Source organism: Papio anubis, chromosome 6 (genome assembly GCF_008728515.1).
Source record: "Papio anubis isolate 15944 chromosome 6, Panubis1.0, whole genome shotgun sequence".
Lineage (NCBI taxonomy): Eukaryota > Metazoa > Chordata > Mammalia > Primates > Cercopithecidae > Papio > Papio anubis.
In genome coordinates, this window is record NC_044981.1 from 41,427,352 (window position 1) to 41,444,168 (window position 16,817).

The following is a 16,817-nucleotide window of genomic DNA, read 5'->3' on the forward strand; positions in this document are numbered from 1 at the left end:
GGTTGTTAAAAGTATTTGTGCACAAAGCTTTTTTTTTTTTTTTTTGGCCTGGCTCCTTCTGCCTCCTCCAAAGCTTTTTTTTTTTTTTAAATTTATGATTTTTATTAAGCTAAATTTCTAATAGTAAAGTACTAAGACATGGGAATGAATTTCTTTCTTTTACCTGTTTAAATTTGAAAATTTTTATTTTTAGAGACAGGGTGTTGTTTTGTTGTTCAGGCTGGAGTGCAGTTGGTGCGATCATAGCTCACAGCAGACTTGAACTCCTGGGGGCAAAAGGGATCCTCCAACCTTGAGTGGCTGGAACTGCAGGCATGTGCCACCACACCTGGCTAATTTAAAAACATTTTTTGTAGAGATGGGGTCTTGCTATGTTGCTCAGGCTGTTTTCAAACTTCTGGCTTCAAGTGATCCTCCTGCCTTGGCTTCCCAAAGTGTTGGGATTACAGGCGTGAGCCACCATGCCTGGCCTTTCTTTTACTTTTTTTTTTTTTTTTTTTTTTGAGACGAAGTCTCGCTCTTGTCACCCAGCCTGGAGTGCAATGGCATGATCTCAGCTCACTACAACCTCCACCTCCCGGGTTCAAGCGATTCTCCTGCCTCAGCCTCCCGAGTAGCTGGGATTGCAGGCGCCTGCCACCACGCCCCGCTAATTTTTGTATTTTTAGTAGAGACGGGGTTTCAACATGTTGGCCAGGCTGGTCTTGAACTCCTGACCTCAGGTGATCCACCCGCCTTGGCCTCCCAAAGTGCTGGGATTACAGGTGTGAGCCACCGCACCTGTGATTGAAGACTGTCACACATTCAGTAAAGGATCTTAAGTATACTGCTCAATAAATTTTAGGTATGTATCTGCCATGCACGACTTTGCAGGTCCAGTCAAGATGCAGGATGTTTACATTACTCAGAAGGCTCCTCATGTCTCTTCTTATTCCTCATGTGTCTTCTTAGCAATACCCACCCCGTTTCCCCTGGCAACATAATCACTTATCTGACTTCTGTCACCATCAATCCATCAGTTAGCTTTACCTGTTCATGAACTGGAATGAACGTTTTGAAGGCTCTTGATGCACAGGCAGTGAGCATCTCTTTGGGAGATGTGACTTCTTGACTGCTCCCTGCCAGGGCTACAGCACAGTTATCTCTGTAACTAACCCTGGCCTTAGCTCCTTCAGGACAGGAGACAGCTGCTCACTGCCCAGGCCTGTGCAGGCATAAACGGACTGGGGGATGGCTAGGCCCAGGGTGGGAGGCATATCTTGGGAAGTAGATTTCAACAGGTGACTTGTTTGACCAGGCCCAGCCGCAGCCCCAGCCCCAGCCCCAGCCCCAAGCCCAGTCTCAGCCACCATCGTCCAACAAGCGTCCCAGCAATAGCACGCCGCCCCCGACGCAGCTCAGCAAAATCAAGTACTCAGGGGGGCCCCAGATTGTCAAGAAGGAGCGACGGCAGAGCTCCTCCCGCTTCAACCTCAGCAAGAATCGAGAGCTGCAGAAGCTTCCTGCCCTGAAAGGTACTTCGCAACTGGTCACAGGGGTTGTTGTACCAGGTCTAGGGGGCATTGGGAGTTGGTGGAATGGAAGTTTTGGGGTATTTGGGGGGGAAGGAAGTTCCAGAGAATGTGGGAAGGGGGTGCCAGGGAGCAGGATGGTGGCAGGGTGGGTTAAGGGAAAGCCCTTGAAGGCAAGCAGGGCATCGCAGTGAAGGACTACAGAGGAGAACCTGACTGCTGGGGCCCCCACAGATTCGCCAACCCAGGAGCGGGAGGAGCTGTTTATCCAGAAGCTACGCCAGTGCTGTGTCCTCTTTGACTTCGTGTCAGACCCACTCAGTGACCTCAAATTCAAGGAGGTGAAGCGGGCAGGACTCAACGAGATGGTGGAGTACATCACCCATAGCCGTGATGTTGTCACTGAGGCCATTTACCCTGAGGCTGTCACCATGGTGGGCACAGGGAAAGGACACAGGGGGAACTGGCGGGGGGCTCTGGAGAAGCCCAGGTGGAGCTCTAACTGACCCTACCCCTCAGTTTTCAGTGAACCTCTTCCGGACGCTGCCACCTTCATCGAATCCCACAGGGGCTGAGTTTGACCCAGAAGAAGATGAGCCCACCCTGGAAGCTGCTTGGCCACATCTCCAGGTACCAGGGCAAGGGGGGCAGGTTGGCCCTGGCTGCAGGGAGTGGGGCAGTTGGAGGCCTGCAAGTCCTTGGGAACATCCCCTTAGTGGTGTGCCTTTTCCCCTATAGCTCGTGTATGAGTTCTTCTTACGTTTCCTTGAGTCTCCTGATTTCCAGCCAAACATAGCCAAGAAGTACATCGACCAGAAGTTTGTACTTGCTGTGAGTCCCTGAGTTCCTGTCCTTGCCTTCTCTTTCCATTCCATGCCCCACTCATCTGTCTCCCAGTGGCTCTTCCCCCTTATGCTGAATATATTGGGTTTCATCCATGTCTGGTATGAGGAGGCTATAAAGGGTTAAAAAACAAACAAACAAAGAAACAAACAAAAAACCCTACTCTAGCCTTAAGAAACTAACAGCATAATGGTAGGAAACAAAAGCAACAGAGTACCTCTCTCCAGTCAATATGAAGGCATCACTTTGGAAGTCTCAGTACAAATACAATAGAATCAGCAATACAATAGAATCACTCTGCTTTCTAAGACTTGCTGGCCCCCATTCCAGGGGACCTCTGCACTTCCCCTGGCAGGACCTATGTCACCGGGGCCCCACCTTCCCTGGCTGCTGCCTCACTGGCTGCTTTCCCTCCCTCATGCCCCTAGCTCCTAGACCTATTTGACAGTGAGGATCCTCGAGAGCGGGACTTCCTCAAGACCATTTTGCACCGCATCTATGGCAAGTTTTTGGGGCTCCGGGCTTATATCCGTAGGCAGATCAACCACATCTTCTACAGGTGAGGCCAGGAGCCCAGGCTTAGGAGCAAAGCATTCTGCTACTGAGGTGGGGTGGGAGCAGGGAGGTGGGGGGACTGTACAGAATGCTGGAGGGACATCAGGGGTTGTCAAGAGCCATTTTTCTTCCCTCAGGTTCATCTATGAGACGGAGCATCACAACGGGATTGCTGAGCTCCTGGAGATCCTGGGCAGGTGAGAGGCTGGGTGGGGGCACAGATGCCTGAAAAAGGTTGGGAGGATTGGTGCACTGAACTTGGATCTGACCCTTTGGTCCTAACAAATGTCCCTTAATTCCTAGCATCATCAATGGCTTTGCCCTGCCCCTTAAAGAAGAGCACAAGATGTTCCTCATCCGTGTCCTGCTTCCCCTTCACAAGGTCAAGTCCCTGAGTGTCTACCACCCTCAGGTGAGCTGCCTTCCTCTTGATAATGTCCAACTCAGGCAGCAGAGGAAAGAGTGGGCAGGACGGTGTTCCAGCTGAGATAGGGGAAGCATAGGGAGCAGGGGGGATAATTCCTTCCCTCCACCTCCCCTTCCCTTCTGGGATCTTGCTTCTATCACTGATTTCTCTGAGAACTTCTAGGACCTACACCTCACCTCCTTTCTACCTCACACTTTTGCAGCTGGCATACTGTGTGGTACAATTCCTGGAGAAGGAGAGCAGTCTGACTGAGCCGGTAATTCCCCTTCCAGGCCCCAAGGCCCACCTCTTACTGTCGTCAGCATCACTTGCCAGTCTGTACCTACTGGGGGTGCCATAAGGGGGTGCTCAGGAGGGCTGTGACCTGACTGGTAACATGGTTTCCTCTCTGAAGGGGAAGCGAAACCTATATACACCTAGGAAACAGATCTAAGGCAAAGAAAAGGGCAGCTGGCTGAGATTACCCAAACTGTGCCCACCAGGGTGGGGGAGAGAGCAGGTAGGAAAACTTTCTGGAGACCTAGGCAGGTGCAAAGAATTTTCATCCCCATGCCCTCCTTGTCTCCCAGGTAATTGTGGGACTTCTCAAGTTTTGGCCTAAGACCCACAGCCCCAAGGAGGTGATGTTCTTGAATGAGCTGGAGGAGATTCTGGACGTCATTGAACCTTCCGAGTTCAGCAAAGTGATGGAACCCCTCTTCCGCCAGCTGGCCAAGTGTGTCTCTAGCCCCCATTTCCAGGTGAGACTCCAACCCAGCACATCCCAACCCCTGCCAGAAACTGAGAAGGTCTTGAGTGAAACGGGCAGCACCCACCGAGTCCGCCTCTTTCCACCAGGTGGCAGAGCGTGCTCTCTATTACTGGAACAATGAGTACATCATGAGCCTGATAAGTGACAATGCTGCCCGAGTCCTCCCCATCATGTTCCCTGCACTCTACAGGAACTCCAAGAGCCACTGGAACAAGTAAGGCGCTGGGGTGGGGCTGGGTGGTGGGGATCCAGTTTGGGAAACTTTGAGGGTATGGAAGAACTAAAGAGCCAGGGGTCTCACCTGGTCACCCAGCAAGTGGGGCTGATGTCCCCTACATATTGATAGGACCTTGAGGGGCTGACTGGAGCAAAAAAAAGCCTGCGTACCAAGATCTCTGTGATACCAAACAGCAGGGCAGCGGCCTGTGTTATACCACTCCTTGGGGTCAGCTATTCTGCAGGTCCTATCACAGCTTTGGAGATGTAATTCTATGCAGTGAGAAGCTGATGTGACCCTCTTTGAGAGTCTGTGTAAAGAATCCCAGGGTTTTAGGCCAGGCACGGTGGCTCACGCCTGTAATCCCAGCACTTTGGGAGGCTGGCGAGGCGGGTGGATCATGAGGTCAGGAGTTTGAGACCAGCCTGCCCAACATAGTGAAACTCCCATCTCTACTAAAAATACAAAAATTAGCTGGACGTAGTGGCAGATGCCTGTAGTCCTAGTTACTTGGGAGACTGAGGCAAGAGAATCACTTGAACCTGGGAGGTGGAGGTTGCAGTGAGCCAAGATCATGCCATTGCACTCCAGCCTGGGCAACAGAGTGAGACTCCGTCTTAAAAAAAAAAAAAAAAGAAACTCTCAGGGTTTTGAAAAGACTTTTCTGCTAAAAGCAAGCATACTGTGGTGCAGATGCAGTCCGTCATGCTGCATCTACATGCCCATCATGCTGCTGGGAGGCCATTAGTGTGGGTTAGAGAGTGGGAAAGGATGGGAGGTAGGCAGGGGTGAGGGAAGGATGGGGTGAAGAGCATGGGGTGAGGGAAGGATGGACACGTGGACCAATATTTGTGAAGACCATGAAATGCCAGTCTCAAACCAGGTGATTTGGCCAGAGCTCTCTTCTGATTCTGCATAGAGGTTTGTGTACTGGACATAGTAAATGACAAAGCTCTTAGCAGAGATACTCCTGTGAGAGAACAAATTGAGTTCCTCGCACTAAGGGCAGGCTCTGGCCTCCTACTCATCTTTCTTCCTGGTGGTAGGACAATCCATGGACTGATCTACAATGCCCTGAAGCTGTTTATGGAAATGAATCAGAAGCTGTTTGATGACTGCACACAACAATACAAGGCAGAGAAGCAGAAGTGAGTATCTCTCTCCCCGGGAGACTTTCATCTTCTACCACCAGCTCACTGTGTTTCTCTCAAGCCCAAACCCAATCCTACTTTTGCTCCTCAGGGGCAGGTTCCGAATGAAGGAAAGGGAAGAGATGTGGCAAAAAATTGAGGAGCTGGCCCGGCTTAATCCCCAGGTGAGGTTTTCCTGCCACTGCTGTGAACCGAGGGGTCAGCCCATCTTGAGCTGGGGGAGAGTTTGTTAGGGGAGGAATATGGGGCACACAGGCCTCCAAGCCTCTGAAGTGGCTCTCACCACTTGTCCATGTCTCCCCTCACTCAGTATCCCATGTTCCGAGCTCCTCCACCACTGCCCCCTGTGTATTCGATGGAGACAGAGACCCCCACAGCTGAGGACATCCAGCTTCTGAAGAGGACTGTGGAGACTGAGGCTGTGCAGGTGGGACGGCAATGTAGCGGGGTGGAGCAGAAATAATAGTTCTGGAAGGGAGAGGAGACGGAAACAGCACAGCCAAGGAATAAGGGGAGGAAACAATAGAATTCACTGGGAATTGGTCACCGTTCCTCTCCTTGTCCCTATTCACACACAGATGCTAAAAGACATCAAGAAGGAGAAAGTGCTGCTGCGGAGGAAGTCGGAGCTGCCCCAGGACGTGTACACCATCAAGGCACTGGAGGCGCACAAGCGGGCGGAAGAGTTTCTAACTGCCAGCCAGGAGGCTCTCTGACCCCTCACATTCCTACCACAGGGCCACAGCCCACTCAGCCCTGGGACACTGCCCCGGCCCTCCACACTCTGCTCCCTACTGGCTGACTTGGGGGAAGGCAGCGCCTCTCTAGCTACTCCAGGGAGGGGGATGCAGGCACTTGAAGCAGGGACACCCACAGAGTGGTCCCTCTTCTCCCCAAAAGGTGTTCATGCCTCCCTGTGGCTAGTACAGGCTGAGCACTAAGATGCTTAGTGCTCAGACAACCTGGGGATGCCTGTCCCCTACCTGCTCCTCACCCACAGCTACCTGAGGCTGCTCTGAGAAGTACACACAGGAATACATATGCTCCTCTATTCTTCCCTTCATCCTCATTTGAACGCCAGGTGTCTCCCCTCCCCTCTCTCCCCTGCAGAGGCATGTAGGGAACAGCGGAGATTATTCTCACCAAAGTTATGTCAAGCCCCATTGGCCCCTGGAGTAGCTGGAGGGAAGTCAACCCCCTGCAGCACAAACAGGCCCCCCAGCCGCAGCCGTGTGCTGGCAGATAGGGTTGTATTATTTTTTCTTACCCCATGCCTGACCAAGGGAGGTCAAAAGGAGAAAAGTATAGGCTGTGGACAATAACTGATGAATATAGGGCCCAGATGGACCAAGTGGGGCCGGGGAGGGATGAACAAACACCCTACCCCATGCCCTGTCTTTGGTGAGCAGCAGCCCTGGGGTCACAGACATGGAAGGGACCACCTGGGGCTGACTGCTTTTCTGTGCTGTTGGTTCCCAAAACTATAAAGAAGGAAGCAGGGAGCGGTGCCCCAAGCATGGCTCCTGCCAACACCTATTTATTTCCTTGTTTGTGCTATGCTGGGCAGGCCTTCTCTTGTCCCTTGTAGGTACCCTGGAGGGGCCAGGGGCTGAGGAGGGCTGGACCCAGGTTCCAGGGGCGCAGGCAGTGCGGCTTTTGGCTGTGTACATAGGGTGCTTTATTCTCCACAGAGTGATACATGCTAAGGTGGGTTGGGCTTGGGCCGATGTCCCCATGTGTACAGAACTGAATAAAGTGGGTCTCTGAGAAGTCTGATGTGCCTTGATGTGGAAAGGGAGATGGGGAAGATGGAAATGGATGTTACAACCAGGGATGTGTTCAGTCCTGTGCTGGTTCTGGCCTGGAATGTAGGAAGATAAGGCAGCTCTCACTGTGGTCACTTCCAAGCAGGGGATGCCTGCCGGGCTTGGAGGGCTTTCTGTACCACATCTTCCCACTGGGCATCCGATATCTCCCGAGCCCAGGCAGGAACCCCTGGCGCAGGCAGGCTTACTCCAGCCATCGTCCTTTTCACCAGCTCTACATGTTCTGAAATCAGAGCCAGAGGCCAGTCAGGTATAGAAATAATGGGACCAGCTCCCCTCCCCAATCCCTGAATCAACCCAGAGCCCTTGGGCTGGTGGGGTCACCAAATCCATCTTGTTACTTCAAGGCAAGCCTGCCCATCCCCAAAGCTAGCAGAAGGGCATTTCACTTGGACTCTGAAGTCTACAAAATCTTAGTTTACAAACTATCTTTTTAGGATAGGGTCTTCCTCTTAAACTTCCTTCTACTGACTCATGCCAGTTCATTTCCTTAGTAATTATTCCAGAATGAAAGAATGATCTTTTACCTGGGTCCATGGGAATAGAGCTGTGGTTGTTCAACGCTGTAGCTCCCTCCTCATCTTCATCTTCACTCTCTAATGGTGGGTCTGGCAAATGAAGCCCCAGGGCCTGCAGAGCCAGAGAAGACTGTTTGGGTCCAGGCTTTCAGGGAGCCCAGCTTCACCTGTTGAGGAACCATCCCTCCTCCACCCTACCTGGATTCGATCCTGGATGTCAGCAACTACATCTCCATCCCCCACTGGTGCCAGTTCCACCTCCTCTTGTTCAGGATCTTGGTTCAGGGGCTGGTAGGAGTAGCCAGCTGGGCCCGACCCCGTTTCCTCCTGCTCTTCCTCAGGCTCCTCACTGCTCCAATCCCCAGTGCCTTCTGAAGGGCCCTGATGTGGTCCCAGTTCCTCAGTCTGATTGGGGAAGATACGCTCAGGGCCCATGGTGTCTCCCCCTAGAACTACTGTTGCCATCCGGGCAGGGGCTGCAAGAACAGGGAGGCGGTAGGACAGGGATTGGATGAAACCAGGCCCATGTTCATCCTCTCATCATCTCTTTGTGGTCTCCTGTGTGCAAAATAACCAGCTCCTCCCCGAGGCTCCTGCATCCTCCACCCCTCCGCCCCGCTTCCAGCCTCTCATTCCTCCCCCTTAGTCGGGGCTCTTATCTTGAACCAGGCCCCATCCGCCTTGCTCCGCCACTTCCTAATTAAACGCCCAACCGGAGGCCCTGCCACCTCCTAAAAGACACCCCTTCCAGAATCCCGGCTCCCCCGCCACGCCTCCCCCGCGACTTGGGAACTCTGGGTCATCAGAGTCCCCTAAACAGGGCGTACCCGCCCCCTTCTCCCCTCTCCTAGAAGTCCCCCTCTGTACCGCCTGACAGATGCCCTTCAGGACCCATGGGCTCCCCTCAAATGGCCCCAGCTGCGGCGTCCCCCACCCGCCCCCATCCGAATCCCGTCGCCGGTGTTTCCGCGCGCCTCACCCGCTCAGAGCCCGTGGCCTCCACTTCCGGCGGGGCAGGACGTGCAGAGGTGCCTAGTCCTCCAGCCCCGCCCCATGCCTATGATTGACACTGGCGAGGACGAGGAGTCCCCCGCCTTGCCCCGCCTCCGTCATGCCCAGCCCAGAAAACAAAGGACTGCATTACCCAGTGGCCTCCTCGGTCTTGACATATATTTGCACATGCGCAGAATCTCTCCTGCGCCCCTGCCCACTCCTCAGCCCTCTCGTCTCTCAGGAAACGTGTGGACTACAAGTCCCGGAATGCCTCGGGGACTTAGCTACGACTGCACGTGCGCGCACAGCTGCCCGCCGGAAGAATCGAGCTTGGCTGTGTTTATCTCGTTGGGGACTAAGGCGTCGGTTGGCGCGCAACGGGTTCTAGGCTGCAGGCAGCGCGAGGACCCGCGGCCCCGCCCCGGCTCGGCCTGGCAGGTAGCCTGGGATGGGTGGAAGGGCAAGGAAGAATTAGGGGGCTGAGGACGCGCTGTCTAGAGCTGGAGTGGCGGGGGAGGGGCCTGAGAGTGATGAGGTGGGGGTGGGGAGGGAGCTAGGGGGATGATGGGAAAGGAGAGTGTTAATGGGGAAAGCGGATCTAGGGGAGGATGGCCAGGAGATGGGTAGGAGAGACCTGGTGTCTGGAGGAAGCAATGAAGGAAATGGGAAGGAAGACTGGGCTATGAAAACAGGGAAGCTGAGCATAGTGGAAGGGGAGGGGTTACTGGCGTGGTGGGCTAGAGGAGGCCGGAATGTCTGGAAGAAGACAGGGATAGAGTCATATGCAGGGAGGGATATCCGTGGTCAGGGCATGTTAATTTTTCTTTCCTTAGTGGAGGTGGGAAAATGGAGGGCTGTTGGGTGGAGCTTGGAATGGTAGGAGAAGGAAAAATGAGAAAACTGCAAAGCTCTCACGAGATCGAGAAGGGCGAGAAATGGGGAATAAAAAATGCAAGAGACCAGGCGGGTAGATACATTAAGGGAATAGAAGAAGCTTGAAAATGCTTGGTGGTGATGGAGGATTGGGGAGACCCAGGGATAAGAGGAGCCCCTGAGAGCCTGGGGGCTTGTTCTCCTTGAATTTGAGTTGTTCTTATGGCAGAGAAACTAAAAATTTTTTCTCCACCTTTGGCTGGAATTGCTTATCTCTTCTCCTGTGCATATTTTACTTTACCTTGACATATCTGAAGGGAAGAATAGGGGATATAAGGAAGGATGGAAGACTTCCATTCTTAAGCCCATCGACCTCCTAACAATTTCCACAAGCCCAGACCCAAGATATTTTGGAGACCGGGAGTAATGAAGTGAGAGTAGCTTCCTGCTGGGGCTATTTCAGGATGGGCCCCATGGCTATTTAAAGCTTGGGGTGTGGAGTTGGGGGAGGTTGGGTGGGTGGGACTAGCAAGCCAGCTGAAAGCCATGTCTCTTTCCTGCAAGGGGCCTCCCTTATTAGAGCTGTTTTTGTGCCTGAGGTTTTGCCTGGCCCTGTGCTCTGCCAGGGCTTCTTAAACAGGGAGCAGATGATGATCCACCCAAACTCAGGAGATGCCTGCCAGCAAAAGCATTGTCACTTGCAAGGATTTGCCTGAAAAAAACCTCAGATGTACCCAGGTGTACCTGCCACTAGGTTGACTGGTTGTGTTTAAGAGACCGTGACCGGCTGGGTGCGGTGGCTCACGCCTGTAATCCCAGCAGTTTGGAAGACCAAGGCGGGCGGATCACCTGAGGTCAGGAGTTTGAGACCAGCCTGGCCAACATGATGAAACCCTGTCTCTACTAAAAATACAAAAATTAGCCGGGTGTGGTGGCAGTCACCTGTAATCCCAGCTACTCAGGAGACTGAGGCAGGAGAATCCCTTGAACTCGGGAGGTGGAGGTTGCAGTGAGTCAAGATTGCACCATTGCACTCCAGCCTGGGGACAAGAGTGATACTTCATCTCAAAAAAAAAAAAAAGACCATGACCTCTCATGCTTGATCTTTCTCTTGTCCTGCCCAAGGGCATTTTTTGCCTCCCTTCCCTTTTTTCTTTTTTTTTCTTTTTTTGAGACAGAATCTCGCTCTGTCGCCAGGCTGGAGTGCAGTGGTGCAATCTGGGCTCACTCCAACCTTCGCCTCCCAAGTTCAAGCAATTCTGCCTCAGCCTCCTGAGTAGCTGGGACTACAGGCGCAAGCCACCATGCCCAACTAATTTTTGTATTTTTAGTAGAGCCGGGTTTCACCATGTTGGCCAGGATGGTCTCCATCTCTTGACCTCGTGATCCACCTGCCTCGGCCTCTCAAGGTGCTGGGATTACAGGCGTGAGCCACCGTGCCCAGCCCCTTCCCCTTTCCATTGCACACTCCCACCTCTATCCGCCTTTCAGGAGCCCAAGTTGTGGAAGACCTTGTTCCCTCTTTTCTACTGGAAATGGCTTGTTCTCTACCACAGTAGCAGGGATGGGGAAGTGGCAGGAGGAGAAAACCCTTCCCTCTATCCCCATCCCCCAAGCCTAAGCATACACATACCTTTCTGGCTTAAGTCCTGGCAGCATACCAGGCACAGCTGTCAAAGGAACTCCTTGTGCCTGTGGGGGGCCCTGGGTGACCCCAATGACAACAACTCAGCTTGACAAGAGCTCCCTGTGAGGGGCAAACCAACCAAGGTAACATGGAGGTCCCTTCCTGGATCAGTCCCGCCCTATCTTGGGTAGGGGGATTGTTCTACTCTAAAAGCCTGAAAGCTTTTCTGCTTTGAGGCACTCATGCCAGCTTTCGATGGACTGTCTGAGGCTGGCTGGGCTATTAATAGCTGTGAGTATTTTGAGATCCCTTTCCCCACCTTAAAGAACACAGATTCTTAGAGAGGTGGCAGTAAGCAGAGCAGAGACAAGAGAATATACCATCTGGGAAGGGGCTTCAAGTTTGTGCCAAGCCAGGGACAGAGTGGAGCCTCCACGAGTAGGTGGTGACCATAATCAGCAGATTCTGAGCTGGCAATCAAGTGGGGGCGGCCCCACCCTTCACTGTTGGAGAACACTGGGCCAGGGCTAGCTCCCTGACCTCGGCAGCTCCCTTGGGGCAGGGCCAGCCACCTGAGCTGTGACTAGTGTCCCTGTGGAGGGGTAGTGTGGGAGGGCCACCAGGGTGACACTTGGAGGCAAAGGCTGGTTCTGGGCAGAGTCACAGTGAGCTGGGCAGAAGCCTTGCCTGAGGATCCTGTGGCCCCAATTTGTGTGCAGGTAGCAGAGGCAGCAGGCCGTGCCGGGGGGGCATGTTGCTGTAACCAGTGGTCCAGGGGATGTTACGGTGGACAGTGCACCTGGAGGGCGGGCCCCGCAGGGTGAACCATGCTGCAGTGGCTGTCGGGCATCGGGTATACTCCTTCGGGGGTTACTGCTCTGGTGAAGACTATGAGACGCTGCGTCAGATAGATGTGCACATTTTCAATGCAGGTAAGCCAGTGCTGGGGCTGTCCCTGAGTCCCCACATCAGGGTGGGAAACGGGCTGCTGATGAGGTTTGGCTGTGGTCTCTGGGACCAAGGGGATTGGGGATGAACATCTGGTTTGGGAAAGGTGGACAGCCTGGAGGGAAGTTCCCAGGGCTGAGCAGAGCTGTGTCCACAGTGTCCTTGCGTTGGACAAAGCTGCCCCCGGTGAAGTCTGCCATCCGTGGGCAAGCTCCTGTTGTACCCTACATGCGCTATGGACACTCAACCGTCCTCATTGACGACACGGTCCTCCTTTGGGGCGGGCGGAATGACACCGAAGGGGCCTGCAATGTGCTGTATGCCTTTGACGTCAGTGAGTATGGATCTCAGAGAGGCTATGTCCTTCTAGATGTTGCCTCAGTTGCCTGAGAAAGGTTTGGGTTGGGGGTCTTGGGGAGTAGAGTACCCCAGAGCTCAGGAGGGAGTGTTGTAGAGGGTGCTTAGTTGAGCCATTTTCTCATCTCCTTCAGATACTCACAAGTGGTTCACACCCCGAGTGTCAGGGACAGTTCCTGGGGCTCGGGATGGACATTCGGCCTGTGTCCTAGGCAAGATCATGTACATTTTCGGGGGCTACGAGCAGCAGGTAGGTCTGGGAATAAACTAAGAGGTTTAGGGTGGGACTGAGAAAGAGGGGAAGGGCAATTTTGGATGGTGAAATGGGAGGCTTTGGCTCGTTTGCAGGTTTTGAGGGGAGGGATGGAGGGTCAGAGAGTGACTGTTGGCTCCCTCTTTTCTTCCTCCTTTTCTCTTCCTACTCAGGCGGACTGCTTTTCCAATGACATTCACAAGCTAGATACCAGCACCATGACATGGACTCTTATCTGTACAAAGGTCTGCTCTTTCTTTTTTCTCCCAAATCCCCACCCTCCGTTGAAGAAATGATAGGAAGCTCAGTCAGAGCAGATCCTCTTCCAGCCTTTGTTCTGACCCCTCCACCATCTCTCTGCCTCTGCCCAGGGCAACCCTGCACGCTGGAGGGACTTCCACTCAGCCACAATGCTGGGAAGTCACATGTACGTCTTTGGGGGCCGTGCCGACCGCTTTGGGCCATTCCATTCCAACAATGAGATTTACTGCAACCGCATTCGAGTCTTTGACACCAGAACTGAGGCTTGGCTGGACTGTCCCCCGACTCCAGTGCTGCCTGAGGGGCGCCGGAGCCACTCGGCCTGTGAGTGTTTGTTACTTCCATGTGGAGTTCCCTTCCTGCCCTCTTCACACTCTTGATGTTTTCTCTCTCCTTCCAGTTGGCTACAATGGGGAGCTGTACATCTTTGGTGGCTATAATGCAAGGCTGAACCGGCACTTCCATGACCTCTGGAAGTTTAATCCTGGTAAAGAGCACTGCGTTTAGGGCAGGAACAAGGAGCAATTGAGGTGGGAGGAAAAGAAAATAATCCTGAGGAGGTGAGGGATGGGGGTGGGGAAGATATCTGGACTAGGCAGGTATTGAACTTCCATATAAATTTCTCTTCAGTGTCCTTTACCTGGAAAAAGATTGAACCGAAGGGGAAGGGACCATGTCCCCGCCGGCGCCAGTGCTGCTGTATTGTTGGTGATAAGATTGTCCTCTTTGGGGGTACCAGGTTAGAAAGAGAGAGGGAAGGGCTCAGGGAAGTGACCAATGGGAGAGTGGGAGGTATTTGAAAAGGGGGTCTCATGGGTAGTTTTTGTCCTACTTTCATCTCTCTTTTGATCCTGACAGTCCATCTCCTGAGGAAGGCCTGGGAGATGAATTTGACCTCATAGATCATTCTGACTTACACATTTTGGACTTTAGTAAGTATAGTTACTTATTCCTGAATTGCTCCTGCCATCAAGGTCCCTGTCTTTGGGTGGTGATATCCAGGACTGGACCCTTTCCTCACCTTTGACCATCTCTTTTCCATAACTTCTCCCTTAAAGGCCCTAGTCTGAAGACTCTGTGCAAACTGGCCGTGATTCAATATAACCTAGACCAGTCCTGTTTGCCTCATGACATCAGGTACAGTGAGTGGTTGGAAGGGAGGGATTGGGTGAGCGTGAGTGAGCAGCACAGGTGTGACCTGATTAGCTTGGTCTCAGTATGGAGGAGACAGACGTTATTGTTCTGCTGGAGATGTAATGTACTTGTGCGAAATGAGATGGAAGGAGGTGAATTGACAGCCATCATATAAAACTGTCAGCAGAATAAATTATATGAAAAAAAAATCCAGCTCAGCAGCGTCACTTTCTGAGACCTAAGCTTATACAGTTATTTTTGTGAACATGCTGAGAACTGATTAAATCTTAGAACCTAGCTGCAAAGTAAAGACAAGTTTAGGAGCCTCTGGATCACATTGGTTCCAGAAGATCTGGCTGCTTCCCTTTGAATTTAATTCTTAGGTTCCAATTAACCACCAGATGTTACTTTATGTATAATTTTTCAGGTTCAAATTAACTACCAGATGTTACTTTGTATATAATTTTTCCTGTCTGGGTCATTCTGAGATACTTCCTCTCTTTGTATCAGTTCAGTTTAACTCTTTTTTTTTTTTTTTTTTTTTGAGACAGAGTCTCGCTCTGCTCTGTCGCCCAGGCTGGAGTGCAGTGGCCAGATCTCAGCTCACTGCAAGCTCCGCCTCCCGGGTTTACGCCATTCTCCTGCCTCAGCCTCCCGAGTAGCTGGGACTACAGGCGCCCACCACCTCGCCTGGCTAGTTTTTTGTATTTTTTAGTAGAGACAGGGTTTCACGGGGTTAGCCAGGATGGTCTCGATCTCCTGACCTTGTAATCCGCCCATCTCGGCCTCCCAAAGTGCTGGGATTACAGGCTTGAGCCACCGCGCCCGGCCAGTTCAGTTTAACTCTTGCTGGCTGGGCATCGGGCCTCACACCTGTAATCCCATCACTTTGGGAGGTTGAGGTGGGCGAATCACTTGAGGTCAGGAGTTCGAGACCAGCCTGGCCAACATGGTGAAGCCCTGTCTCTACTAAAAATACAAAAATTAGCTGGGTGTGGTGGCAGCCACCAGTAGTCCCACCTACTTGGGAGGTTGAGGCAAGAGAATTGCTTGAACCCGGGAGGCGGGGGTTGCAGTGAGTCGAGATTGTGCCACTGCACCACTGTACTCCAGCCTGGGTGACAAAATGAGACTCTCAAAAAAAATAAAATAAATAATAATAATAACATGGTCTAATGGGTGGGGAAGGCCTCAGGAAGGATAGGAGTGCTGAGTCAGAGCCTTAAAAGGATGGGAGTTGAGAGCAAAAATGGGTATTCCTGGTGGGGGTAAGGCATTCCTGGTGAGAGTAAGGTGGAGGGGCTGTCTGGTTGGCTCTAAGCAAAGCAGGAAAGGCAGGTTGGGATGTTGACTGACATGTTTACACAGATCTCAGGTGCCTGGACGCTAGAATATACATATATATATATAAACATAAACCGGAAATCCATATGAGCTTGGAGGTAGAGGAGTGGGTGGTGTTGGATTTGGTGGTGGGTGGGTTCTGATTTTTAAACCTAATAGGGCTGTTAAGTAAGAGGTGGCTGTGGGTGGTTGAGCTTTAGGAAGTTGGAGGGACTGGTGTGTTTATAGCTTGGTTCAAGCATCCCTGGGCTTGGGCTGAGGGCCCCTCTTCTTTCTGTCTGTTATTGTTGGCCTTCCAGGTGGGAGCTGAATGCCATGACCACCAACAGCAATATAAGTCGCCCCATCGTCTCCTCCCATGGGTAGGAGGAAGTTTCTGCCACCTCCCCTCCTGAGCCTGCTGTCACCTTCACTGCCCCTGCCCATCTGTCACCCACCTGCGCCTTTGACCCCTGGACTTGGTATACCTCCATGTGGAGTTGTTGGGCAAGAGGTGTTCTCTGTGCTGTGAATTCAGTGGGGAGCTGTAGCGGGGTGGGGGCCAGGTTCCTCCCCCCTTGGGCCGAGGGCCCCTTCCCCTTGGTGCTCTGTCCCCATCCACCTCCTTTCAGCTGCTCCTGGGCCTCAGCTCTGCCCAGGGCCAGCCAGGTTCTGTTGGGAAGGGAAGGGAATGGGGAGAAGGGAGAAGCAAGCAGTGTCTGAGCCTCAGGAGCTTCCCCCTCCCCCTTTGCCTATCCCGTCCCCCTGCTTGAGCCTTGAGCCTTGACTGGGAGCTGAAAGGAGTTGCAGCTGTTGGCATGAGACCTCCTTCTCCCCGTCTTGGGGAGGCGGGGACCAGCAGATAATCCCATCCTTCCTTGAGCTGTCGCTGTACCCTGAAGCTCAGCCAGCTCAGATTTTATAAAAATTAATTAAAACCTCCAAACGTGTCGTGTGTTTTTGTGGAATACGGTGGAGAGGGCTGGAATTTGCAGTGGGGGCAGGGTATTGAGGACAAGCACCCTGAGGTTCTGGCTTCTCAGCCAAGGGTATTAGGAAACCAAATGCCACCAAGGCCTGGCCCAAGCTTCTCGGGCGTGGAACCCAGCGCCCTGCGACTCGGGCAGAAGGTTGCAACAATCTCTCCAGAGTAGGCTATCCTTTGGGCCGGCTCCCTGGCCGCCGGCCGCGCAGTCTATTTTCTGCCCAGTCGTCACTGGGAACGCCGGAAGAGGCGGGGCGGGGGGGG

The 16,817-nt window shown here is 52.8% G+C and overlaps 3 protein-coding genes across 7 annotated transcripts in view; 2 read left to right on the forward strand and 1 right to left on the reverse strand.

The window, feature by feature from the left end:
- PPP2R5D (protein phosphatase 2 regulatory subunit B'delta) overlaps positions 1-7,225 on the forward strand; it is a 27,831-nt gene extending 20,606 nt beyond the window's left edge. Inside the window, exons 3-16 of the mRNA XM_003897618.3 lie at positions 1,298-1,514; positions 1,746-1,945; positions 2,031-2,141; positions 2,250-2,342; positions 2,783-2,913; positions 3,047-3,106; positions 3,213-3,321; positions 3,539-3,592; positions 3,906-4,076; positions 4,174-4,301; positions 5,351-5,452; positions 5,547-5,619; positions 5,766-5,882; positions 6,034-7,225. Of these exons, the coding sequence (XP_003897667.1) occupies positions 1,298-1,514; positions 1,746-1,945; positions 2,031-2,141; positions 2,250-2,342; positions 2,783-2,913; positions 3,047-3,106; positions 3,213-3,321; positions 3,539-3,592; positions 3,906-4,076; positions 4,174-4,301; positions 5,351-5,452; positions 5,547-5,619; positions 5,766-5,882; positions 6,034-6,171 (1,704 nt within the window). The 3' untranslated portion in view covers positions 6,172-7,225. The remainder of the gene's footprint in view (positions 1-1,297; positions 1,515-1,745; positions 1,946-2,030; positions 2,142-2,249; positions 2,343-2,782; positions 2,914-3,046; positions 3,107-3,212; positions 3,322-3,538; positions 3,593-3,905; positions 4,077-4,173; positions 4,302-5,350; positions 5,453-5,546; positions 5,620-5,765; positions 5,883-6,033) is intronic.
- On the reverse strand, positions 7,110-11,763 carry MEA1 (male-enhanced antigen 1). Of its 4 annotated transcripts, none has more exons than XM_009205220.3 (4): positions 11,299-11,763; positions 7,998-8,275; positions 7,809-7,911; positions 7,110-7,504 (listed from the first exon to the last, which is right to left on the reverse strand). In XM_009205220.3, the coding sequence occupies exons 2-4, from the start codon at positions 8,262-8,264 to the stop codon at positions 7,353-7,355; spliced, it is 522 nt and encodes a 173-aa protein (XP_009203484.1). In that variant the 5' UTR covers positions 8,265-8,275; positions 11,299-11,763; the 3' UTR covers positions 7,110-7,352. The 4 variants fall into 4 exon arrangements, with proteins under 4 accessions (XP_009203484.1, XP_009203482.1, XP_009203483.1 ...); XM_009205218.3 differs by lacking the exon at positions 11,299-11,763 and adding an exon at positions 8,944-9,161; XM_009205219.3 differs by lacking the exon at positions 11,299-11,763 and adding an exon at positions 8,779-8,880.
- Positions 9,092-16,514, forward strand: KLHDC3 (kelch domain containing 3). 2 transcript variants are annotated; one of them, XM_003897619.3, is made up of 11 exons: positions 9,092-9,230; positions 12,012-12,224; positions 12,398-12,574; positions 12,732-12,847; positions 13,024-13,095; positions 13,222-13,435; positions 13,512-13,598; positions 13,742-13,850; positions 13,970-14,043; positions 14,170-14,248; positions 15,889-16,514. In XM_003897619.3, the coding sequence occupies exons 2-11, from the start codon at positions 12,071-12,073 to the stop codon at positions 15,953-15,955; spliced, it is 1,149 nt and encodes a 382-aa protein (XP_003897668.1). In that variant the 5' UTR covers positions 9,092-9,230; positions 12,012-12,070; the 3' UTR covers positions 15,956-16,514. The 2 variants fall into 2 exon arrangements, with proteins under 2 accessions (XP_003897668.1, XP_009203481.1); XM_009205217.4 differs by lacking the exon at positions 9,092-9,230 and adding an exon at positions 9,375-9,484 and having other exon boundaries at positions 15,889-16,067.
- Positions 16,515-16,817: the final 303 nt, after the last annotated feature.

Coding starts and splice junctions, on each gene's coding strand:
- MEA1 (XM_009205218.3), bottom strand. CDS start 8,980: ATGTGCAAATATATGTCAAGACCGAGGAGGCCACTGG. Junction 8,276..8,943: donor AAGACCGAGGAGGCCACTGG/GTAATGCAGTCC, acceptor CTGTTCTTGCAG/CCCCTGCCCGGATGGCAACA. Junction 7,505..7,808: donor CTCTATTCCCATGGACCCAG/GTAAAAGATCAT, acceptor CTCTGATTTCAG/AACATGTAGAGCTGGTGAAA.
- KLHDC3 (XM_003897619.3), top strand. CDS start 12,071: ATGTTACGGTGGACAGTGCACCTGGAGGGCGGGCCCCGCAGGGTGAAC. Junction 12,225..12,397: donor TGTGCACATTTTCAATGCAG/GTAAGCCAGTGC, acceptor CTGTGTCCACAG/TGTCCTTGCGTTGGACAAAG. Junction 12,848..13,023: donor TCGGGGGCTACGAGCAGCAG/GTAGGTCTGGGA, acceptor CTTCCTACTCAG/GCGGACTGCTTTTCCAATGA.